General features: G+C 48.2%; 1 protein-coding gene across 2 annotated transcripts in view; it reads left to right on the forward strand.

Annotated features, from left to right (window-relative positions):
* Window positions 1-26276, forward strand: part of LOC130308082 (phospholipid scramblase 1-like) — an 82554-nt gene that overhangs the window by 38164 nt on the left and 18114 nt on the right. For both annotated transcript variants that reach the window (XM_056552227.1, XM_056552228.1), the window contains exon 2: window positions 23091-23242. In XM_056552227.1, the coding sequence (XP_056408202.1) occupies window positions 23091-23242 (152 nt within the window). The remainder of the gene's footprint in view (window positions 1-23090; window positions 23243-26276) is intronic.

A 26276-nucleotide genomic window follows, 5' to 3' on the forward strand; every position in this document is an offset into this window, starting at 1 on the left:
ACGGTGAGGTGTATGGTGAGGTGTATGGTGAGGTGTACAGTGAGGTGTACGGTGAGGTGTACGGTGAGGTGTACAGTGAGGTGTACGGTGAGGTGTATGATGAGGTGTACAGTGAGGTGTACGGTGCGGTGTACGGTGAGGTGTACGGTGCGGTGTACGGTGCGGTGTACAGTGAGGTGTATGGTGCGGTGTATGGTGAGGTGTACGGTGCGGTGTACGGTGCGGTGTACAGTGAGGTGTACGGTGCGGTGTACGGTGAGGTGTACGGTGCGGTGTGCGGTGAGGTGTACGGTGCGGTGTATGGTGAGGTGTACGGTGCGGTGCGGTGTACGGTGCGGTGTATGGTGAGGTGTACAGTGAGGTGTATGGTGAGGTGTACAGTGAGGTGTATGGTGCGGTGTACGGTGAGGTGTACAGTGAGGTGTATGGTGAGGTGTACAGTGAGGTGTATGGTGAGGTGTACAGTGAGGTGTATGGTGCGGTGTACGGTGAGGTGTACAGTGAGGTGTATGGTGAGGTGTACAGTGAGGTGTACGGTGAGGTGTACAGTGAGGTGTATGCTGAGGTGTACAGTGAGGTGTATGGTGAGGTGTATGGTGAGGTGTACAGTGAGGTGTATGGTGAGGTGTACAGTGAGGTGTACGGTGAGGTGTATGGTGAGGTGTATGGTGAGGTGTACAGTGAGGTGTACAGTGAGGTGTATGGTGAGGTGTACAGTGAGGTGTATGGTGAGGTGTACGGTGAGGTGTACGGTGAGGTGTATGGTGAGGTGTACAGTGAGGTCTTTGGTGAGGTGTATGGTGAGGTGTACAGTGAGGTGTATGGTGAGGTGTATGGTGAGGTGTATGGTGAGGTGTATGGTGAGGTGTATGGTGAGGTGTACAGTGAGGTGTATGGTGAGGTGTACAGTGAGGTGTACGGTGAGGTGTATGGTGAGGTGTACGGTGAGGTGTATGGTGAGGTGTATGGTGAGGTGTACAGTGAGGTGTATGGTGAGGTGTACAGTGAGGTCTTTTGTGAGGTGTATGGTGAGGTGTATGGTGAGGTGTACGGTGAGGTGTACGGTGAGGTGTACGGTGAGGTGTACAGAGAGGTGTATGGTGAGGTGTATGGTGAGGTGTACAGTGAGGTGTACGGTGAGGTGTACAGTGAGGTGTATGGTGAGGTGTACAGTGAGGTGTATGGTGAGGTGTACAGTGAGGTGTACGGTGAGGTGTACAGTGAGGTGTATGGTGAGGTGTACGGTGAGGTGTACGGTGAGGTGTACAGTGAGGTGTATGCTGAGGTGTACGGTGCGGTGTACGGTGAGGTGTACAGTGAGGTGTATGGTGAGGTGTACGGTGAGGTGTACGGTGAGGTGTACAGTGAGGTGTACGGTGAGGTGTATGGTGAGGTGTACAGTGAGGTGTATGGTGAGGTGTACAGTGAGGTGTATGCTGAGGTGTACAGTGAGGTGTACGGTGCGGTGTACGGTGAGGTGTACAGTGAGGTGTACAGTGAGGTGTATGGTGAGGTGTATGGTGAGGTGTACAGTGAGGTGTATGGTGAGGTGTACAGTGAGGTGTACGGTGAGGTGTACGGTGAGGTGTATGGTGAGGTGTATGGTGAGGTGTAAGGTGAGGTGTACAGTGAGGTGTATGGTGAGGTGTATGGTGAGGTGTATGGTGAGGTGTACAGTAAGGTGTATGGTGAGGTGTACAGTGAGGTGTACGGTGAGGTGTATGGTGAGGTGTATGGTGAGGTGTACAGTGAGGTGTATGGTGAGGTGTACAGTGAGGTGTACGGTGAGTTGTACGGTGAGGTGTATGGTGAGGTGTACGGTGAGGTGTACAGTGAGGTGTATGGTGAGGTGTACAGTGAGGTGTATGGTGAGGTGTACGGTGAGGTGTACGGTGAGGTGTATGGTGCGGTGTACAGAGAGGTGTATGGTGAGGTGTATGGTGAGGTGTACAGTGAGGTCTTTGGTGAGGTGTATGGTGAGGTGTATGATGAAGTGTACAGTGAGGTGTACGGTGAGGTGTACAGTGAGGTGTACAGTGAGGTGTACGGTGAGGTGTATGGTGAGGTGTATGGTGAGGTGTATGGTTATGTGTACAGTGAGGTGTACAGTGAGGTGTATGGTGAGGTGTATGGTGATATGTACAGTGAGGTGTACAGTGAGGTGTATGGTGAGGTGTATGGTGATGTGTACAGTGAGGTGTACAGTGAGGTGTATGGTGAGGTGTACAGTGAGGTGTACAGTGAGGTGTACAGTGAGGTGTACGGTGAGGTGTATGGTGAGGTGTACAGTGAGTTGTATGGTGAGGTGTACAGTGAGGTGTACAGTGAGGTGTACGGTGAGGTGTATGGTGAGGTGTACAGTGAGGTGTACAGTGAGGTGTACAGTGAGGTGTACGGTGCGGTGTACGGTGAGGTGTATGGTGAGGTGTACAGTGAGGTGTATGGTGAGGTGTACAGTGAGGTGTATGGTGAGGTGTACAGTGAGGTGTATGGTGAGGTGTATGGTGAGGTGTACGGTGAGGTGTATGGTGAGGTGTACGGTGAGGTGTACGGTGAGGTGTATGGTGAGGTGTACAGTGAGGTGTACGGTGAGGTGTACAGTGAGGTGTATGGTGAGGTGTACAGTGAGGTGTACGGTGCGGTGTACAGTGAGGTGTATGGTGAGGTGTATGGTGAGGTGTACGGTGAGGTGTACGGTGAGGTGTACGGTGAGGTGTATGGTGCGGTGTACAGTGAGGTGTATGGTGAGGTGTATGGTGAGGTGTACAGTGAGGTGTACGGTGAGGTGTATGGTGAGGTGTATGGTGAGGTGTATGGTGAGGTGTACAGTGAGGTGTACGGTGCGGTGTACAGTGAGGTGTATGGTGAGGTGTACGGTGAGGTGTACGGTGAGGTGTATGGTGAGGTGTACAGTGAGGTGTACGGTGAGGTGTACAGTGAGGTGTATGGTGAGGTGTACAGTGAGGTGTACGGTGCGGTGTATGGTGAGGTGTACGGTGAGGTGTATGGTGAGGTGTATGGTGAGGTGTACGGTGAGGTGTATGGTGAGGTGTACGGTGAGGTGTATGGTGAGGTGTATGGTGAGGTGTACAGTGAGGTGTACGGTGAGGTGTACGGTGAGGTGTACAGTGAGGTGTACGGTGAGGTGTACGGTGAGGTGTATGGTGAGGTGTACAGTGAGGTGTACGGTGCGGTGTACGGTGAGGTGTATGGTGAGGTGTACGGTGCGGTGTACGGTGCGGTGTACAGTGAGGTGTACGGTGCGGTGTACGGTGAGGTGTACGGTGCGGTGTACGGTGAGGTGTACGGTGCGGTGTATGGTGAGGTGTACGGTGCGGTGTGCGGTGCGGTGTACGGTGCGGTGTATGGTGAAGTGTACGGTGCGGTGTACGGTGAGGTGTACAGTGAGGTGTATGGTGAGGTGTACAGTGAGGTGTACGGTGAGGTGTACAGTGAGGTGTATGGTGAGGTGTACAGTGAGGTGTATGGTGAGGTGTACAGTGAGGTGTACGGTGAGGTGTACGGTGAGGTGTATGGTGAGGTGTATGGTGAGGTGTATGGTGAGGTGTACAGTGAGGTGTATGGTGAGGTGTACAGTGAGCTGTACAGTGAGGTGTACAGTGAGGTGTACAGTGAGGTGTACGGTGAGGTGTATGGTGAGGTGTACAGTGAGTTGTATGGTGAGGTGTACAGTGAGGTGTACAGTGAGGTGTATGGTGATGTGTATGGTGAGGTGTACAGTGAGGTGTACGGTGAGGTGTATGGTGAGGTGTACAGTGAGGTGTATGGTGAGGTGTACAGTGAGGTGTATGGTGAGGTGTACAGTGAGGTGTACAGTGAGTTGTATGGTGAGGTGTACAGTGAGGTGTACAGTGAGGTGTACAGTGAGGTGTATGGTGAGGTGTAAGGTGAGGTGTACAGTGAGGTGTACGGTGAGGTGTATGGTGAGGTGTATGGTGAGGTGTACAGTGAGGTGTACAGTGAGGTGTATGGTGAGGTGTACAGTGAGGTGTATGGTGAGGTGTACGGTGAGGTGTACGGTGAGGTGTATGGTGCGGTGTACAGAGAGGTGTATGGTGAGGTGTATGGTGAGGTGTACAGTGAGGTCTTTGGTGAGGTGTATGGTGAGGTGTACAGTGAGGTGTATGGTGAGGTGTACGGTGAGGTGTACGGTGAGGTGTACAGTGAGGTGTATGCTGAGGTGTACAGTGAGGTGTATGGTGAGGTGTATGGTGAGGTGTACAGTGAGGTGTATGGTGAGGTGTACAGTGAGGTGTACGGTGAGGTGTATGGTGAGGTGTATGGTGAGGTGTATGGTGAGGTGTACAGTGAGGTGTACGGTGAGGTGTATGGTGAGGTGTATGGTGAGGTGTACAGTGAGGTGTACAGTGAGGTGTACGGTGAGGTGTATGGTGATGTGTACAGTGAGGTGTATGGTGAGGTGTATGGTGAGGTGTACAGTGAGGTGTATGGTGAGGTGTATGGTGAGGTGTATGGTGAGGTGTATGGTGAGGTGTACAGTGAGGTGTACGGTGAGGTGTATGGTGAGGTGTATGGTGAGGTGTACAGTGAGGTGTACAGTGAGGTGTATGGTGAGGTGTACAGTGAGGTGTATGGTGAGGTGTACGGTGAGGTGTACGGTGAGGTGTATGGTGCGGTGTACAGAGAGGTGTATGGTGAGGTGTATGGTGAGCTGTACAGTGAGGTCTTTGGTGAGGTGTATGGTGAGGTGTATGATGAGGTGTACAGTGAGGTGTATGGTGATGTGTATAGTGAGGTGTACAGTGAGGTGTATGGTGAGGTGTATGGTGATGTGTACAGTGAGGTGTACAGTGAGGTGTATGGTGAGGTGTATGGTGATGTGTACAGTGAGGTGTACAGTGAGGTGTATGGTGAGGTGTACAGTGAGCTGTACAGTGAGGTGTACAGTGAGGTGTACAGTGAGGTGTACGGTGAGGTGTATGGTGAGGTGTACAGTGAGTTGTATGGTGAGGTGTACAGTGAGGTGTACAGTGAGGTGTATGGTGAGGTGTATGGTGAGGTGTACAGTGAGGTGTACGGTGAGGTGTATGGTGAGGTGTACAGTGAGGTGTATGGTGAGGTGTACAGTGAGGTGTATGGTGAGGTGTACGGTGAGGTGTACGGTGAGGTGTATGGTGAGGTGTACGGTGAGGTGTATGGTGAGGTGTACGGTGAGGTGTACGGTGAGGTGTATGGTGAGGTGTACAGTGAGGTGTACGGTGAGGTGTACAGTGAGGTGTATGGTGAGGTGTACGGTGAGGTGTACGGTGCGGTGTACGGTGAGGTGTACAGTGAGGTGTACGGTGAGGTGTATGGTGAGGTGTATGGTGAGGTGTATGGTGAGGTGTATGGTGAGGTGTACAGTGAGGTGTACGGTGAGGTGTACAGTGAGGTGTACGGTGAGGTGTATGGTGAGGTGTATGGTGAGGTGTATGGTGAGGTGTATGGTGAGATGTACAGTGAGGTGTAAGGTGAGGTGTATGGTGAGGTGTACGGTGAGGTGTACGGTGAGGTGTATGGTGAGGTGTATGGTGAGGTGTACAGTGAGGTGTACGGTGAGGTGTACAGTGAGGTGTACAGTGAGGTGTACGGTGAGGTGTATGGTGAGGTGTACAGTGAGGTGTATGGTGAGGTGTATGGTGAGGTGTACAGTGAGGTGTATGGTGAGGTGTATGGTGAGGTGTACGGTGAGGTGTACGGTGAGGTGTACGGTGAGGTGTACGGTGAGGTGTATGGTGAGGTGTATGGTGAGGTGTACGGTGAGGTGTACGGTGCGGTGTACAGTGAGGTGTATGGTGAGGTGTACGGTGAGGTGTACGGTGAGGTGTATGGTGCGGTGTACAGAGAGGTGTATGGTGAGGTGTATGGTGAGGTGTACAGTGAGGTGTACGGTGCGGTGTACAGTGAGGTGTATGGTGAGGTGTACGGTGAGGTGTACGGTGAGGTGTATGGTGCGGTGTACAGAGAGGTGTATGGTGAGGTGTATGGTGAGGTGTACAGTGAGGTGTACGGTGAGGTGTATGGTGAGGTGTATGGTGAGGTGTATGGTGAGGTGTACAGTGAGGTGTACGGTGTGGTGTACAGTGAGGTGTATGGTGAGGTGTACAGTGAGGTGTACAGTGAGGTGTACGGTGAGGTGTACAGTGAGGTGTATGGTGAGGTGTACAGTGAGGTGTACGGTGCGGTGTACGGTGAGGTGTACGGTGAGGTGTATGGTGAGGTGTACGGTGAGGTGTACGGTGAGGTGTATGGTGAGGTGTACGGTGAGGTGTACGGTGAGGTGTATGGTGAGGTGTAAGGTGAGGTGTACGGTGAGGTGTACGGTGAGGTGTATGGTGAGGTGTACGGTGAGGTGTACGGTGAGGTGTATGGTGAGGTGTACAGTGAGGTGTACGGTGAGGTGTACAGTGAGGTGTACGGTGAGGTGTACAGTGAGGTGTATGGTGAGGTGTACAGTGAGGTGTATGGTGAGGTGTACAGTGAGGTGTATGGTGAGGTGTACAGTGAGGTGTACGGTGAGGTGTACGGTGAGGTGTACGGTGAGGTGTACGGTGAGGTGTATGGTGAGGTGTACGGTGAGGTGTACGGTGAGGTGTATGGTGAGTTGTACGGTGTGGTGTACGGTGAGGTGTACGGTGAGGTGTACAGTGAGATGTACGGTGAGGTGTATGGTGAGGTGTATTTTGAGGTGTACAGTGAGGTGTATGGTGAGGTGTATGGTGAGGTGTATGGTGAGATGTACAGTGAGGTGTACGGTGCGGTGTACGGTGAGGTGTATGGTGAGGTGTACAGTGAGGTGTATGGTGCGGTGTACAGTGAGGTGTACGGTGCGGTGTACGGTGAGGTGTATGGTGAGGTGTACGGTGCAGTGTACTGTGCGGTGTACAGTGAGGTGTACGGTGCGGTGTACAGTGAGGTGTACGGTGCGGTGTACGGTGTGGTGTACAGTGAGGTGTACGGTGCGGTGTACAGTGAGGTGTACGGTGCGGTGTACAGTGAGGTGTACGGTGCGGTGTATGGTGAGGTGTACGGTGAGGTGTATGGTGAGGTGTATGGTGAGTTGTACGGTGTGGTGTACGGTGAGGTGTACGGTGAGGTGTACAGTGAGATGTACGGTGAGGTGTATGGTGAGGTGTATTTTGAGGTGTACAGTGAGGTGTATGGTGAGGTGTATGGTGAGGTGTATGGTGAGGTGTACAGTGAGGTGTACGGTGCGGTGTACGGTGAGGTGTACGGTGAGGTGTACGGTGAGGTGTACGGTGAGGTGTATGGTGAGGTGTACGGTGAGGTGTATGGTGAGGTGTATGGTGAGGTGTACAGTGAGGTGTACGGTGAGGTGTACGGTGAGGTGTACAGTGAGGTGTACGGTGAGGTGTACAGTGAGGTGTATGGTGAGGTGTATGGTGAGGTGTACAGTGAGGTGTATGGTGAGGTGTATGGTGAGGTGTATGGTGAGGTGTACAGTGAGGTGTACGGTGCGGTGTACAGTGAGGTGTACGGTGCGGTGTACAGTGAGGTGTACGGTGCGGTGTACGGTGCGGTGTACGGTGAGGTGTACGGTGCGGTGTATGGTGAGGTGTACGGTGCGGTGTGCGGTGCGGTGTACGGTGCGGTGTATGGTGAGGTGTACGGTGCGGTGTACGGTGAGGTGTACAGTGAGGTGTATGGTGAGGTGTACAGTGAGGTGTATGGTGAGGTGTACAGTGAGGTGTATGGTGAGGTGTACAGTGAGGTGTACGGTGAGGTGTACGGTGAGGTGTACGGTGAGGTGTACGGTGAGGTGTACGGTGAGGTGTATGGTGCTGTGTATGGTGAGTTGTACGGTGTGGTGTACGGTGAGGTGTACGGTGAGGTGTACAGTGAGATGTACGGTGAGGTGTATGGTGAGGTGTATTTTGAGGTGTACAGTGAGGTGTATGGTGAGGTGTATGGTGAGGTGTATGGTGAGATGTACAGTGAGGTGTACGGTGCGGTGTACGGTGAGGTGTATGGTGAGGTGTACAGTGAGGTGTATGGTGCGGTGTACAGTGAGGTGTACGGTGCGGTGTACGGTGAGGTGTACGGTGAGGTGTATGGTGAGGTGTACGGTGCAGTGTACTGTGCGGTGTACAGTGAGGTGTACGGTGCGGTGTACAGTGAGGTGTACGGTGCGGTGTACGGTGTGGTGTACAGTGAGGTGTACGGTGCGGTGTACAGTGAGGTGTACGGTGCGGTGTACAGTGAGGTGTACGGTGCGGTGTACAGTGAGGTGTACAGTGAGGTGTACGGTGCGGTGTACAGTGAGGTGTACGGTGCGGTGTACGGTGAGGTGTACGGTGTGGTGTACAGTGAGGTGTACGGTGCGGTGTACGGTGCGGTGTACAGTGAGGTGTACGGTGCGGTGTACAGTGAGGTGTACGGTGCGGTGTACGGTGAGGTGTACGGTGCGGTGTACGGTGAGGTGTACGGTGCGGTGTACAGTGAGGTGTACAGTGAGGTGTACAGTGCGGTGTACGGTGAGGTGTACGATGCGGTGTATGGTGAGGTGTACGGTGAGGTGTACGGTGCGGTGTACGGTGCGGTGTATGGTGAGGTGTACGGTGCGGTGTACGATGCGGTGTACACCCTGCAGAGTCTGATGAAGCGTTTCTTGTGCTGTCACCCATGCTGCTGATCCTGTTTGGCGCCCTGGTCCGGTCGCACTACATGTGAGTTTACACTTCTGTCATCTGTCCTCCTCTCTGTCCCCTCCAGACTTCTTTGTCCTCCTCTCTGTCCCCTGCAAACTTCTCTGTCCTTATCTATGTTCCCTCCAGATTCCTCTGTCCTACTCTCTGTCTCCTCCAGACTCCTCTGTCCTCCTCTCTGCCCCCTCCAGACTCCTCTATCCTCCTCTCTTTTCCCTCCTGACTCCTCTGTACCAGGATGTTGGTTGCACCAATCTTCTTCCATTTACCAGTTATGAAGGCCATTGTACCTCCACGAATGAGGAACCTACAGGTTGTAACAGAGGAGCCTTTTTCCATGTAACTCCTCCCACTGCTACATATAACTCCTCCCTCTACTGTAACTCTATTTACTCGATGTACAATGCGATGAGAAAGTCTTCACTAATGTGGCCTGAAATTCAAACAAAAAAAATCAAGCTTTCCCCATTAATCTACACTCAGTACCCAATAATAAGGAACTCAGGGATGTCTGTCCCATAGAAGAAGCTGTAAAAGTCCTTCTCATAGAGGAGCCTGGAAAGGTCCATGTCATAGAGGAACCTGGAGAGATCCATATCATAGAGGAGCCTGGAGAGGTCCATATCATAGAGGAGCCTGGAGAGGTCCACATCATAGAGGAACCTGGAGAGATCCATATCATAGAGGAACCTGGAGAGGTCCATATCATAGAGGAACCTGGAGAGGTCCATATCATAGAGGAACCTGGAGAGATCCATATCATAGAGGAACCTGGGGAGGTCCATATCATAGAGGAGCCTGGAGAGGTCCATATCATAGAGGAACCTGGAGAGATCCATATCATAGAGGAACCTGGAGAGGTCCATATCATAGAGGAACCTGGAGAGGTCCATATCATAGAGGAACCTGGAGAGATCCATATCATAGAGGAACCTGGAGAGGTCCATATCATAGAGGAGCCTGGAGAGGTCCGTATCATAGAGGAACCTGGAGAGATCCATATCATAGAGGAACCTGGAGAGGTCCATATCATAGAGGAACCTGGAGAGGTCCATATCATAGAGGAAACTGGAGAGATCTGTATCATAGAGGAACCTGGGGAGGTCCATATCATAGAGGAGCCTGGAGAGGTCCACATCATAGAGGAACCTGGAGAGATCCATATCATAGAGGAACCTGGAGAGGTCCATATCATAGAGGAACCTGGAGAGGTCCATATCATAGAGGAACCTGGAGAGATCCATATCATAGAGGAACCTGGGGAGGTCCATATCATAGAGGAGCCTGGAGAGGTCCATATCATAGAGGAACCTGGAGAGATCCATATCATAGAGGAACCTGGAGAGGTCCATATCATAGAGGAACCTGGAGAGGTCCATATCATAGAGGAACCTGGAGAGATCCATATCATAGAGGAGCCTGGAGAGGTCCACATCATAGAGGAACCTGGAGAGATCCATATCATAGAGGAACCTGGAGAGGTCCATATCATAGAGGAACCTGGAGAGGTCCATATCATAGAGGAACCTGGAGAGATCCATATCATAGAGGAACCTGGGGAGGTCCATATCATAGAGGAGCCTGGAGAGGTCCATATCATAGAGGAACCTGGAGAGATCCATATCATAGAGGAACCTGGAGAGGTCCATATCATAGAGGAACCTGGAGAGGTCCATAGCATAGAGGAACCTGGAGAGATCCATATCATAGAGGAACCTGGAGAGGTCCATATCATAGAGGAGCCTGGAGAGGTCCGTATCATAGAGGAACCTGGAGAGATCCATATCATAGAGGAACCTGGAGAGGTCCATATCATAGAGGAACCTGGAGAGGTCCATATCATAGAGGAAACTGGAGAGATCTGTATCATAGAGGAACCTGGGGAGGTCCATATCATAGAGGAGCCTGGAGAGGTCCATATAATAGAGGAACCTGGAGAGATCTATATCATAGAGGAACCTGGAGAGGTCCATATCATAGAGGAACCTGGAGAGGTCCATATCATAGAGGAAACTGGAGAGGTCCATATCATAGAGGAACCTGGGGATGTTCATATCATAGAGGAACCTGGAGAGGTCCATTTCATAGAGGAATCTCGAGAGGTCCATATCATAGAGCAACCTGGAAAGTTCCATATCATAGAGAAACCTGGAGAGGTCCATATCGTAGAGGAACCTGGAGAGGTCCATATCATAGATGGATCTGGAGAGGTCCATATCATAGAGGAACCTGGAGATGTCCATTTCATAGAGGAACCTGGAGAGGTCCATATCATAGAGGAACCTGGAGAGATCCATATCATAGAGGAACCTGGAGAGGTCCATATCATAGAGGAACCTGGAGAAGTTTGTATCATAAAGGAACATGGAGAGGTCCCTATCATAGAGGACACTGGAGAGATCCATATCATAGAGGAACCTGGAGAGGTCCATATCGTAGAGAAACCTGGAGAGATCCATATCATAGAAGAACCTGGAGAGGTCCATATCAAAGAGGAACCTGGAGAGGTCCATATCATTGAGGAACTTGGAGAGATCCATATCATAGAGGAACCTGGAGAGGTCCATATCATAGAGAAACCTGGAGAGATCCATATCATAGAGGAACGTGGAAAGGTCCATATCATAGAGGAACTTGGAGAGGTCCATATCATAGAAGAACCTGGAGATATCCATATCATAGAAGAACCTGGAGAGGTCCATATCATAGAGAAACTTGGAGAGGTCCATATCATAGATGGATCTGGAGAGGTCCATATCATAGAGGAACCTGGAGATGTCCATATCACCTGGAGATGTCCATTTCATAGAGGAACCTGGGGAGGTCCATATAATTGAGGGATCTGGAGAGGTCCATATCATAGAGGAACCTGGAGAGATCCATATCATAGAGGAACCTGGAGAGGTCCATATCATAGAGGAACCTGGAGAAGTTTGTGTCATAAAGGAACATGAAGAGGTCCATATCATAGAGGACTCTGGAGAGATCCATATCATAGAGGAACCTGGAGAGGTCCATATCATTGAGAAATCTGGAGAGATCCATATCATAGAAGAACCTGGAGAGGTCCATATCAAAGAGGAACCTGGAGAGGTCCATATCATTGAGGAACCTGGAGAGGTCCATATCATAGAGAAACCTGGAGAGATCCATATCATAGAGGAACCTGGAAAGGTCCATATCATAGAGGAACTTGGAGAGATCCATATCATAGAGGAACCTGGAGATATCCATAGCATAGAAGAACCTGGAGAGGTCCATATCATAGAGGAACTTGGAGAGATCCATATCATAGAGGAACCTGGAGAGGTCCATATCATAGAGGAACCTGGAGATATCCATATCATAGAAGAACCTGGAGAGGTCCATATCACAGAGGAACCTGGAGAGATCCATATCATAGAGGAACCTGGAGAGATCCATATCATAGAGGAACCTGGAGAGGTCCATATCATAGAGGAACTTGGAGAGATCCATATCATAGAGGAACCTGGAGAGGTCCATATCATAGAGGAACCTGGAGGGATCCATATCATAGAGGAACCTGGAGAGGTCAATATCATAGAGGAACCTGGAGATATCCATATCATAGAAGAACCTGGAGAGGTCCATATCATAGAGGAACCTGGAGATATCCATATCAAAGAAGAACCTGGAGAGGTCCATATCATAGAGGAACCTGGAGAGATCCATGTCAAAGAGGAACCTGGAGAGATCCATATCATAGAAGAACCTGGAGAGGTCCATATCACAGAGGAACCTGGAGAGATCCATATCATAGAAGAACCTGGAGAGATCCATATCATAGAGGAACCTGGAGAGGTCCATATCATAGAGGAACTTGGAGAGATCCATATCATAGAGGAACCTGGAGAGGTCCATATCATAGAGGAACCTGGAGAGATCCATATCATAGAGGAACCTGGAGAGGTCAATATCATAGAGGAACCTGGAGATATCCATATCATAGAAGAACCTGGAGAGGTCCATATCAAAGAGGAACCTGGAGAGGTCCATATCATAGAGAAACCTGGAGAGGTCCATTTCAAAGAGGAACTTGGAGAGATCCATATCATAGAGGAACCTGGAGAGGTCCATATCATAGAGGAACCTGGAGAGATCCATATCATAGAGGAACCTGGAGAGGTCAATATCATAGAGGAACCTGGAGATATCCATATCATAGAAGAACCTGGAGAGGTCCATATCATAGAAGAACCTGGAGAGGTCCATATCGTAGAGGAACCTGGAGAGGTCCATATCATAGAGAAACCTGGAGAGGTCCATTTCAAAGAGGAACCTGGAGAGGCCCATTTCATAGAGGAACCTGGAGAGGTCCATATCATAGAGGAACCTGGAGAGGTCCATATCTTGGAGGAACCTGGAGAGGTCCATATCATAGAGGAACCTGGAGAGATCCATATCATAGAGAAACCTGGAGAGATCCATATCATAGAGGAACCTGGAGAGATCCATATAATAGAGGAACCTGGAGAGGTCCATTTCATAGAGGAACCTGGAGAGGTCCATATCATAGAGGAACCTGGAGAGGTCCATATCATAGAGGAACCTGGAGATATCCATATCATAGAAGAACCTGGAGAGGTCCATATCATAGAGGAACCTGGAGAGATCCATGTCAAAGAGGAACCTGGAGAGATCCATATCATAGAGGAACCTGGAGAGGTCCATATCATAGAGGAACCTGGAGAGGTCCATATCATAGAGGAACCTGGAGAGATCCATATCATAGAGGAACCTGGAGAGGTCCATATCATAGAGGAACCTGGAGAGGTCCATATCATAGAGAAACCTGGAGAGATCCATATCATGGAGGAACCTGGAGAGGTCCATATCATAGAGGAACCTGGAGAGGTCCATATCATAGAGGAACCTGGAGAGGTCCATATCATAGAGGAACCTGGAGAGGTCCATATCATAGAGGAACCTGGAGAGGTCCATATCATAGAGGAACCTGGAGAGGTCCATATCATAGAGGAACCTGGAGAGGTCCATATCATAGAGGAACCTGGAGAGGTCCATATCATAGAGGAACCTGGAGAGGTCCATATCGTAGAGGAACCTGGAGAGGTCCATATCATAGAGGAACCTGGAGAGGTCCATATCATAGAGGAATCTAATAACAATAAGTCGACCTTTGCACCACATAGAGGATCACATGGGCACAAATGAGTTTTTCTTCACCCGCTGTCCTTTACTGACTGCTGAGGTTCCGCAATGTGAGAACTTTGTGGAGATGAAGAAGGTTTTTCCCCAGACAGGACAAAGCAGACCATTATGGAGACAAATAAAATCCCTCATATATAGACTGCTAAGGGTTAACCACCAGTGACTCCCACATCAACCTCACAAGTGACCAGATAGAATATCCTTATACCAGAAACGAGGACCATCTTCTACTATAGTTATTGAGTTTAGGATCAGGACCTGTAACGATTCCAGTTATATGTAACACTTCTGTCTTCTCTATTTACTGTATCATGATTTAGTCTCCTCTCTATATCTTCTGTATCATGATTTAGTCTCCTCTCTATGTCTTCTGTATCATGATTTAGTCTCCTCTCTATGTCTTCTGTATCATGATTTAGTCTCCTCTCTATATCTTCTGTATAATGATTCAGTCTCCTCTCTATGTCTTCTGTATCATGATTTAGTCTCCTCTCTATGTCTTCTGTATCATGATTTAGTCTCCTCTCTATGTCTTCTGTATCATGATTTAGTCTCCTATCTATATCTTCTGTATCATGATTTAGTCTCCTCTCTATGTCTTCTGTATCATGATACAGTCTCCTCTATATGTCTTCTATATCATGATTTAGTCTCCTCTCTCCGTCTTCTGTATCATGATTCAGTCTCCTCTCTATGTCTTCTATATCATGATTTAGTCTCCTCTCTATATCTTCTGTATCATGATTCAGTCTCCTCTCTATGTCTTCTATATCATGATTTAGTCTCCTCTCTATGTCTTCTATATCATGATTTAGTCTGTCCTCTCTATGTCTTCTGTATAATGATTTAGTCTCCTCTCTCCGTCTTCTGTATCATGATTCAGTCTCCTCTCTATGTCTTCTGTATCATGATTTAGTCTCCTCTCTATATCTTCTGTATCATGATTTAGTCTCCTCTCTATGTCTTCTGTATCATGATTCAGTCTCCTCTCTCCGTCTTCTGTATCATGATTTAGTCTCCTCTCTATATCTTCTGTATCATGATTTAGTCTCCTCTCTATGTCTTCTTTATCATGATTTAGTCTCCTCTCTATGTCTTCTGTATCATGATTTAGTCTCCTCTCTATGTCTTCTGTATCATGATTCAGTCTCCTCTCTATGTCTTCTATATCATGATTTAGTCTCCTCTCTCCGTCTTCTGTATCATGATTTAGTCTCCTCTCTATGTCTTCTATATCATGATTTAGTCTCCTCTCTATGTCTTCTATATCATGATTTAGTCTGTCCTCTCTATGTCTTCTGTATAATGATTTAGTCTCCTCTCTCCGTCTTCTGTATCATGATTCAGTCTCCTCTCTATGTCTTCTGTATCATGATTTAGTCTCCTCTCTATATCTTCTGTATCATGATTTAGTCTCCTCTCTATGTCTTCTGTATCATGATTCAGTCTCCTCTCTCCGTCTTCTGTATCACGATTTAGTCTCCTCTCTATATCTTCTGTATCATGATTTAGTCTCCTCTCTATGTCTTCTTTATCATGATTTAGTCTCCTCTCTCCGTCTTCTGTATCATGATTTAGTCTCCTCTCTATGTCTTCTTTATCATGATTTAGTCTGTCCTCTCTCCGTCTTCTGTATCATGATTTAGTCTCCTCTCTCCGTCTTCTGTATCATGATTCAGTCTCCTCTCTCCGTCTTCTGTATCATGATTTAGTCTCCTCTCTATGTCTTCTTTATCATGATTTAGTCTCCTCTCTATGTCTTCTTTATCATGATTTAGTCTGTCCTGTCTCCGTCTTCTGTATCATGATTTAGTCTCCTCTCTATGTCTTCTTTATCATGATTTAGTCTCCTCTCTATGTCTTCTTTATCATGATTTAGTCTGTCCTGTCTCCGTCTTCTGTATCATGATTTAGTCTCCTCTCTATGTCTTCTGTATCATGATTTAGTCTGTCCTCTCTCTGTATTCTATATCATGATTTAGTCTGTCCTCTCTCCGTCTTCTGTATCATGATTTAGTCTGTCCTCTCTCTGTCTTCTTTATCATGATTTGGTCTCCTCTCTATGTCTTCTTTATCATGATTTAGTCTCCTCTCTATGTCTTCTGTATCATGATTTAGTCTCCTCTCTATGTCTTCTGTATCATGATTTAGTCTCCTCTCTATGTCTTCTTTATCATGATTTAGTCTCCTCTCTATGTCTTCTTTATCATGATTTAGTCTTCTCTCTATGTCTTCTGTATCATGATTTAGTCTCCTCTCTATATCTTCTGTATCATGATTTAGTCTCCTCTCTATGTCTTCTTTATCATGATTTAGTCTCCTCTCTATGTCTTCTTTATCATGATTTAGTCTGTCCTCTCTCTGTCTTCTATATCATGATTTAGTCTCCTCTCTATGTCTTCTGTATCATGATTTAGTCTCCTCTCTATGTCTTCTGTATCATGATTCAGTCTCCTCTCTATGTCTTCTGTATCATGATTTAGTCTCCTCTCTATGTCTTCTGTATCATGATTTAGTCTGTCCTCTCTATGTCTTCTGTATCATGATTTAGTCTCCTCTCTATGTCTTCTGTATCATGATTTAGTCTGTCCTCTCTATCGTCTGTATCATGATTTAGTCTGTCCTCTCTCTGTCTTCTTGTTACGCCGAGCACTCCGGGTCCCGGCTCCTCCCCGGAGCGCTCGCGGCATTCCTCTCTCTGCAGCGCCCCGGTCAGACCCGCTGACCAGGAGTGCTGCACTGACACTGCCGGCGGGGATGCGATTCGCATAGCGGGACGCGCCCGCTCGCGAATCGCATCCCAAGTCACTCACCTGTCCCGGTCCCCAGCTGTCACGTCCTGGCGCGCGCGGCTCCGCTCCTTAGGGCGCGCGCACGCCAGCTCTTTAAGATTTTAAGGGCCAGTGCACCAATGATTGGTGCCTGGCCCAATCAGTCTAATTAGCCTCCACCTGCTCCCTGTCTATTTAACCTCATTTCCCCTGCCCTTCCTGGCCGGATCTTGTTGCCATTGTGCCTTGAGAAAGCTATTACTGTGTTCCTGACCACTTGCTATATCCATTGACTACGAACCTTGCCGCCTGCCCCGACCTTGGCTACATCTGACCTTGCCTCTGTCTAGTCCTCCTGTCCCACGCCTTCTCAGCAGTCAGCGAGGTTGAGCCGTTACCGGTGGATACGACCTGGTTGCTACCCCCGCAGCAAGACCATCCCGCTTTGCGGCGGGCTCTGGTGAAGACCAGTAGCAACCTAGAACCGGTCCACCGACACGGTCCACGCCAATCCCTCGCTGACACAGAGGATCCACATCCAGCCTGCCGAATCATAACAGTAGATCCGGCCATGGATCCCGCTGAGGTGCCGCTGCCAAGTCTCGCTGACATATCAACGGTGGTCGCCCAGCAATCCCGACTGATCGCCCAACAAGGTCACCAGCTGTCGCACTTGACCACCATGCTACAGCAACTTCAGTCACAGCTACAGCAGCAGCTACAGCAGCAACCATCTCCTCCGCTGGCTCCTGCACCTCCTCCGCAGCGAGCGGCCGCTCCTAACCTCCGCTTGTCCCTGCCGGACAAATTTGATGGGGACTCTAGACTCTGCCGTGGTTTCCTGTCACAATGTTCCCTACATTTGGAGATGTTATCTCACCAATTTCCTACAGAACAGTTGAAGGTGGCTTTCGTAGTTAGTCTCCTGTCTGGGAAGGCCTTGTCATGGGCCACACCGCTCTGGGACCGCGATGATCCTGTCACCGCCACTGTACAGTCCTTCTTCGCTGAGGTTCGCAGTGTCTTCGCTGAGGTTCGCAGGAACCAGCCCGAGCTTCTTCTGCTGAAACTGCCCTGCTGAACCTGGTTCAGGGTAATTCTTCAGTAGGCGAGTACGCCATCCAATTTCGTACCCTCGCCTCTGAATTATCTTGGAACAACGAGGCCCTCTGCGCGACATTTTGAAAAGGCCTATCCAGTAACATCAAGGATGTGCTGGCCGCACGAGAGATTCCTGCCAACCTGCAAGAACTTATCCATTTGGCCACCCGCATTGACATGCGTTTTTCTGAAAGACACCAGGAACTCCGCCAGGAAAAAGACCTTCATCCCTGGGCACCTCTCTCACAGTATTCTTTGCAATCTACCCCTGTGCCTCCCGCCAAGGAGGCTATGCAAGTGGATCGGTCTCGCCTGACCCATGAAGAGAGGACTCGCCGCAGAGATAAGCATTTATGTCTGTACTGCGCTAGTACCGAACATTTCTTGGTGGATTGCCCTATTCGTCCTCCACGTCTGGGAAACGCACGCACCCAGCTCACGTGGGAGTGGCGTCTCTTGGTGTGAAGTCTGCTTCTCCACGTCTCACTGTGCCCGTGCGGATTTCTCCTTCTGCCAACTCTTCCTTCTCAGCTATGGCCTTCTTGGATTCTGGATCTGCAGGAAATTTCATTTTGGCCTTTTTTGTTAATAAGTTCAACATCCCTGTTACCCGTCTCGCCAAGCCGCTCTACATTTCCTTGGTCAACGGAGAGAAATTGGACTGCACTGTGCGTTACCGCACAGAACCCCTGCTCATGAGCATTGGACTGCATCACGAAAAAATTGAACTTTTTGTTTTGCCCAACTGCACCTCTGAAGTCCTCCTCGGTCTGCCATGGCTCCAACGCCACTCTCCTACCCTTGACTGGACCACCGGGGAGATCAAGAGCTGGGGTACTTCTTGCCACAAAAAATGCCTCACATCTGCTCCCAGTCCCGTCTGTCAAACCTCAGTGTCTCCTCCTATACCTGGTCTCCCCAAGGCATATCAGGACTATGCCGTTCCTCCCCGTAGCCTCCGTCCTGGTAACACTCTGCCCCGTGCCAAGCTTCACCCTCTGCCCCCCCTCCCCATTCCCATTCCTTCTGAACTGTCTCCCGTTGATGAACATACCCAGGACTTCACTGTCTTCCAGAAGGAGACTCTACAATCGCTCCCAATGTCCTCGTCCCATGTAGAGAGACATCCGAACAAAAAGAGGGGGAGACCTAAGGGGGGGGGGGGTACTGTTACGCCGAGCGCTCCGGGTCCCTGCTCCTCCCCGGAGCGCTCGCAGCGTTCCTCTCTCTGCAGCGCCCCGGTCAGACCCGCTGACCGGGAGCGCTGCACTGACACTGCCGGCGGGGATGCGATTCGCATAGCGGGACGCGCCCGCTCGCGAATCACATCCCAAGTCACTCACCTGTCCCCGTCCCCAGCTGTCACGCTCCTTAGGGCGCGCGCGCGCCAGCTCTTTAAGATTTAAATGGCCAGTGCACCAATGATTGGTGCCTGGCCCAATCAGTCCCTGTCTATTTAACCTCTCTTCCCCTTCACTTCCTGGCCGGATCTTGTTGCCATTGTGCCTTGAGAAAGCTTCTACTGTGTGTACCATTACTGTGTTCCTGACCTCTTGCTATATCCATTGACTACGAACCTTGCCGCCTGCCCCAACCTTCTGCTACGTCTGACCTCGCCTCTGTCTAGTCCTTCTGTCCCACGCCTTCTCAGCAGTCAGCGAGCTTGAGCCGTTGCAGGTGGATACGACCTGGTTGCTACCACCGCAGCAAGACCATCCCGCTTTGCGGCGGGCTCTGGTGAATACTAGTAGCGACCTAGAACCGGTCCACCGACACGGTCCACGCCAATCCCTCGCTGACACAGAGGATCCACATCCAGCCTGCCGAATCATAACACTTCTGTATCATGATTTAGTCTTTTCTCTCAGTCTTCTGTATCATGATTTAGTCTCCTCTGTATGTCTTCTGTATCATGATTTAGTCTGTCCTCTCTATGTCTTCTGTATCATGATTTAGTCTCCTCTCTATGTCTTCTGTATCAGGATTTAGTCTCCTCTCTATATCTTCTGTATCATGATTTAGTCTCCTCTCTATGTCTTCTGTATCATGATTTAGTCTCCTCTCTATGTCTTCTGTATCATGATTTAGTCTCCTCTATATGTCTTCTGTATCATGATTTAGTCTCCTCTATATGTCTTCCATATCATGATTTAGTCTCCTCTCTATGTCTTCTTTATCATGATTTAGTCTCCTCTCTATGTCTTCTTTATCATGATTTAGTCTCCTCTCTTTGTCTTCTGTATCATGATTCAGTCTCCTCTCTATGTCCTCTGTATCATGATTTAGTCTCCTCTCTATGTCTTCTGTATCATGATTTAGTCTCCTCTCTATGTCTTCTGTATAATGATTTAGTGTCCTCTCTATATCTTCTGTATCATGATTTAGTCTCCTCTCTATGTCTTCTGTATCATGATTTAGTCTCCTCTCTATGTCTTCTGTATCATGATTTTGTCTCCTCTCTGTCTTCTGTATCATGATTTAGTCTGTCCTCTCTATGTCTTCTGTATAATGATTTAGTGTCCTCTATATGTCTTATGTATCATGATTTAGTCTAGTTGCTATGTCTTCTGTATCATGATTTAGTCTCCTCTATATGTCTTCTATATCATGATTTAGTCTCCTCTCTATGTCTTCTGTATCATGATTTAGTCTCCTCTCTATGTCTTCTGTATCATGATTTAGTCTCCTCTCTCTGTCTTCTGTATCATGATTTAGTCTCCTATCTAGGTCTTCTGTATCATGATTTAGTCTGTGATCTCTATGTCTTCTGTATCATGATTTAGTCTGTCCTCTCTATGTCTTCTGTATCATGATTTAGTCTGTCCTCTCTATATCTTCTGTATCATGATTTAGTCTCCTCTCTCTGTCTTCTGTATCATGATTTAGTCTCCTCTCTATGTCTTCTGTATCATGATTTAGTCTCCTCTCTCTGTCTTCTGTATCATGATTTAGTCTCCTCTCTATGTCTTCTGTATCATGATTTAGTCTCCTATCTAGGTCTTCTGTATCATGATTTAGTCTGTGATCTCTTTGTCTTCTGTTTCATGATTTAGTCTGTCCTCTCTCTGTCTTCTGTATCATGATTTAGTCTCCTCTATATGTCTTCCATATCATGATTTAGTCTAGTTGCTATGTCTTCTTTATCATGATTTAGTCTCCTCTCTATGTCTTCTGTATCATGATTTAGTCTCCTCTCTCTGTCTTCTGTATCATGATTTAGTCTCCTCTCTATGTCTTCTGTATCATGATTTAGTCTGTCCCCTCTATGTCTTCTGTATCATGATTTAGTCTCCTCTCTATGTCTTCTGTATTATGATTTAGTCTCCTCTCTATGTCTTCTGTATCATGATTTAGTCTCCTCTCTATGTCTTCTGTATCATGATTTAGTCTCCTCTCTATGTCTTCTGTATCATGCTTTAGTCTGTCCCCTCTATGTCTTCTGTATCATGATTTAGTCTCCTCTCTATGTTTTCTGTATCATGATTTAGTCTCCTCTCTATGTCTTCTGTATCATGATTTAGTCTCCTCTCTATGTCTTCTGTATCATGATTTAGTCTCCTCTCTATATCTTCTGTATCATGATTTAGTCTCCCCTCTATGTCTTCTGTATCATGATTTAGTCTCCTCTCTATGTCTTCTGTATCATGATTTAGTCTGTCCCCTCTATGTCTTCTGTATCATGATTTAGTCTCCTCTCTATGTTTTCTGTATCATGATTTAGTCTGTCCCCTCTATGTCTTCTGTATCATGATTTAGTCTGTCCCCTCTATGTCTTCTGTATCATGATTTAGTCTGTCCCCTCTATGTTTTCTGTATCATGATTTAGTCTCCTCTCTATGTCTTCTGTATCATGATTTAGTCTGTCCTCTCTATGTCTTCTGTATCATGATTTAGTCTCCTCTATATGTCTTCTATATCATGATTTAGTCTCCTCTCTATGTCTTCTGTATAATGATTTAGTCTCCTCTCTATGTCTTCTGTATCATGATTTAGTCTCCTCTATATGTATTCTATATCATGATTTAGTCTCCTCTCTCCGTCTTCTGTATGATGATTTAGTCTCCTCTCTATGTCTTCTGTATCATGATTTAGTCTCCTCTCTATGTCTTCTGTATCATGATTTAGTCTCCTCTCTATGTCTTCTGTATCATGATTTAGTCTCCTCTCTATGTCTTCTGTATCATGATTTAGTCTCCTCTCTATATCTTCTGTATCATGATTTAGTCTGTCCCCTCTATGTCTTCTGTATCATGATTTAGTCTGTCCCCTCTATGTCTTCTGTATCATGATTTAGTCTCCTCTCTATGTCTTCTGTATCATGATTTAGTCTCCTCTCTATGTCTTCTGTATCATGATTTAGTCTCCTCTCTATGTCTTCTGTATCATGATTTAGTCTCCTCTCTATGTCTTCTGTATCATGATTCAGTCTCCTCTCTATATCTTCTGTATAATGATTCAGTCTCCTCTCTATATCTTCTGTATCATGATTTAGTCTCCTCTCTATGTCTTCTGTATCATGATTTAGTCTCCTCTCTATGTCTTCTGTATCATGATTTAGTCTCCTCTCTCTGTCTTCTGTATCATGGTTTAGTCTCCTCTCTATGTCTTCTGTATCATGATTTAGTCTCCTCTCTATGTCTTCTGTATCATGATTTAGTCTCCTCTCTATGTCTTCTGTTTCATGATTTAGTCTGTCCTCTCTCTGTCTTCTGTATCATGATTTAGTCTCCTCTATATGTCTTCCATATCATGATTTAGTCTCCTCTCTATGTCTTCTGTATCATGATTTAGTCTCCTCTCTATGTCTTCTGTATCATGATTTAGTCTCCTCTCTATGTCTTCTGTATCATGATTTAGTCTCCTCTCCATGTCTTCTGTTTAATGATTTAATCTGCTCTCTCTGTCTTCTGTATCATGATTTAGTCTCCTCTCTATGTCTTCTGTATCATGATTTAGTCTGTCCCCTCTATGTCTTCTGTATCATGATTTAGTCTCCTCTCTATGTCTTCTGTATCATGATTTAGTCTCCTCTCTATGTCTTCTGTATCATGATTTAGTCTCCTCTCTATGTCTTCTGTATCATGATTTAGTCTCCTCTCTATGTCTTCTGTATCATGCTTTAGTCTGTCCCCTCTATGTCTTCTGTATCATGATTTAGTCTGTCCCCTCTATGTCTTCTGTATCATGATTTAGTCTCCTCTCTATGTCTTCTGTATCATGATTTAGTCTCCTCTCTATGTCTTCTGTATCATGATTTAGTCTCCTCTATATGTATTCTATATCATGATTTAGTCTCCTCTCTATGTCTTCTATATCATGATTTAGTCTCCTCTCTCTGCAGATACAGCTCCCCCGACTATAGCTCCTCAGGATGAGCCCCCGAGTTACAACCTTATTGCACCATATGCACCTCCGGTTACATGCCCACCATCTGCTCCACTAGACCACGCTATAGTCAAAGGCCTTCCGCCTGGCATGGAGCTCCTCCTCCAGGTATGTTACCGGGTGTACATCAAGTCACATAGTATGTTCTAGGCGGGTTTCTCAGCGACTGATCCTTCATCATCACCCTCTCAGTAATGTTCATCATCTATCACATGTCCCAGGTTGTGTCTCGTGTTTCCTTCTTATGGTGTTTCTGTATTGTTCCCCTACATGCCCTCTGGGGCCTGTGGTTGGTTGAAAGATATTTGTGCGGTATACTAATGTATATATTTATGATATTATGTCACAATGTTATACTGTTATACATTGTTCTACCTTGGATGCCCTTACAATTCACATTTTACATCGTAGACTTGTCAGTTGGTGGGAGGACCTCCTCTTCCCAAGCCTCTCTCCATAGAGAAGGAACCAGTTGAGTCTACAGGAGTCTATCTTAGAGACGGAGGATCTTGCAGTTTCTCCACCTTTATGGTCTATTCACACGAACAGTATTCTGCGCAGATTTCAATGTAAACTGAATGACTGAAAACAACTTGAAATACTGCGCATCAAATCTGCGCAGAATACTGTACGTGTGAATAGACCTTTAGAGTTCGACCTAACACCATGGATTACGTCAGGTGGGGGAGTCAGAATAATATCCTAGGAAAGTGAAGTTAGAAAGAATGTGTGGGGAAAAGTTGGATAAGGACCCCATAGCTGTCCTAGGACCTCTCAGGGCTTTGGGCCTGGCCAAGGACATTGGTACTGATCCCTTTTTCCAGAAGACCCGCAACCTACTGTGGGCACTGCAGCTCAGATCAGATTGTGAGGACAGATTTTTCCTGGGAGTCCACTGGGAACAGTGAGAACATGTAGAAAGGTGTGTGGTGGAGAGGAGCAGTCACATGACAGGGATCAACACGCTTATTTATTTGAATACTCCATAGTAAGAGCCCATCCTCTCTGTCTCCTCTACCTGTCATCTCTATGGCTCCTGCCTGTCCTCTCTGTCTCCTCTACCTGTCATCTCTATGGCTCCTGCCTGTCCTCTCTGTCTCCCCTACCTGTCATCTCTATGGCTCCTGCCTGTCCTGTCTGTCGCCCCTACCTGTCATCTCTATGGCTCCTGCCTGTCCTCTCTGTCTCCTCTACCTGTCATCTCTATGGCTCCTGCCTGTCCTCTCTGTCTCCTCTACCTGTCATCTCTATGGCTCCTGCCTGTCCTCTCTGTCTCCTCTACCTGTCATCTCTATGGCTCCTGCCTGTCCTCTCTGTCTCCTCTACCTGTCATATCTATGGCTCCTGCCTGTCCTCTCTGTCGCCCCTACCTGTCATCTCTATGGCTCCGGCCTGTCCTCTCTGTCTCCTCTACCTCTCATCTCTATGGCTCCTGCCTGTCCTCTCTGTCTCCTCTACCTCTCATCTCTATGGCTCCTGCCTGTCCTCTCTGTCTCCTCTACCTCTCATCTCTATGGCTCCTGCCTGTTCTCTCTGTCTCCCCTACCTGTCATCTCTATGGCTCCTGCCTGTCCTCTCTGTCGCCTCTACCTGTCATCTCTATGGCTCCTGCCTGTCCTCTCTGTCTCCTCTACCTTTCATCTCTATGGCTCCTGCCTGTCCTGTCTGTCGCCCATACCTGTCATCTCTATGGCTCCTGCGTGTCCTCTCTGTCTCCCCTACCTTTCATTTCTATGGCTCTTGCCTGTCCTCTCTGTCTCCCCTACCTGTCATCTCTATGGCTCCTGCCTGTCCTCTCTGTCTCCTCTACCTGTCATCTCTATGGCTCCTGCCTGTCCTGTCTGTCGCCCCTACCTGTCATCTCTATGGCTCCTGCCTGTCCTCTCTGTATCCTCTACCTGTCATCTCTATGGCTCCTGCCTGTCCTCTCTGTCTCCCCTACCTGTCATCTCTATGGCTCCTGCCTGTCCTCTCTGTCTCCCCTACCTGTCATCTCTATGGCTCCTGCCTGTTCTCTCTGTCTCCTCTACCTGTCATCTCTATGGCTCCTGCCTGTCCTTTCTGTCTCCTCTACCTGTCATCTCTATGGCTCCTGCCTGTCCTCTCTGTCTCCTCTACCTGTCATCTCTATGGCTCCTGCCTGTCCTCTCTGTCTCCTCTAACTTTCATCTCTATGGCTCCTGCCTGTCCTCTCTGTCTCCTCTACCTTTCATCTCTATGGCTCCTGCCTGTCCTCTCTGTCTCCCCTACCTGTCATCTCTATGGCTCCTGCCTGTTCTCTCTGTCTCCCCTACCTGTCATCTCTATGGCTCCTGCCTGTCCTGTGTGTCTCCTCTACCTGTCATCTCTATGGCTCCTGCCTGTCCTCTCTGTCTCCCCTACCTGTCATCTCTATGGCTCCTGCCTGTCCTCTCTGTCTCCTCTACCTGTCATCTCTATGGCTCCTGCCTGTCCCCTCTGTCTCCTCTACCTTTCATCTCTATGGCTCCTGCCTGTCCTGTCTGTCTCCTCTACCTGTCATCTCTATGGCTCCTGCCTGTCCTCTCTGTCTCCTCTACCTGTCATCTCTATGGCTCCTGCCTGTCCTCTCTGTCTCCTCTACCTGTCATCTCTATGGCTCCTGCCTGTCCTGTCTGTCGCCCCTACCTGTCATCTCTATGGCTCCTGCCTGTCCTCTCTGTCTCCTCTACCTCTCATCTCTATGGCTCCTGACTGTCCTCTCTGTCTCCTCTACATGTCATCTCTATGGCTCCTGCCTGTCCTCTCTGTCTCCTCTACCTGTCATATCTATGGCTCCTGCCTGTCCTCTCTGTCTCCCTTACCTGTCATCTCTATGGCTCCGGCCTGTCCTCTCTGTCTCCTCTACCTCTCATCTCTATGGCTCCTGCCTGTTCTCTCTGTCTCCCCTACCTGTCATCTCTATGGCTCCTGCCTGTCCTCTCTGTCGCCTCTACCTGTCATCTCTATGGCTCCTGCCTGTCCTCTCTGTCTCCTCTACCTTTCATCTCTATGGCTCCTGCCTGTCCTGTCTGTCGCCCATACCTGTCATCTCTATGGCTCCTGCCTGTCCTCTCTGTCTCCCCTACCTTTCATTTCTATGGCTCTTGCCTGTCCTCTCTGTCTCCCCTACCTGTCATCTCTA

This window comes from Hyla sarda, unplaced genomic scaffold, assembly GCF_029499605.1.
Source record: "Hyla sarda isolate aHylSar1 unplaced genomic scaffold, aHylSar1.hap1 scaffold_146, whole genome shotgun sequence".
Lineage (NCBI taxonomy): Eukaryota > Metazoa > Chordata > Amphibia > Anura > Hylidae > Hyla > Hyla sarda.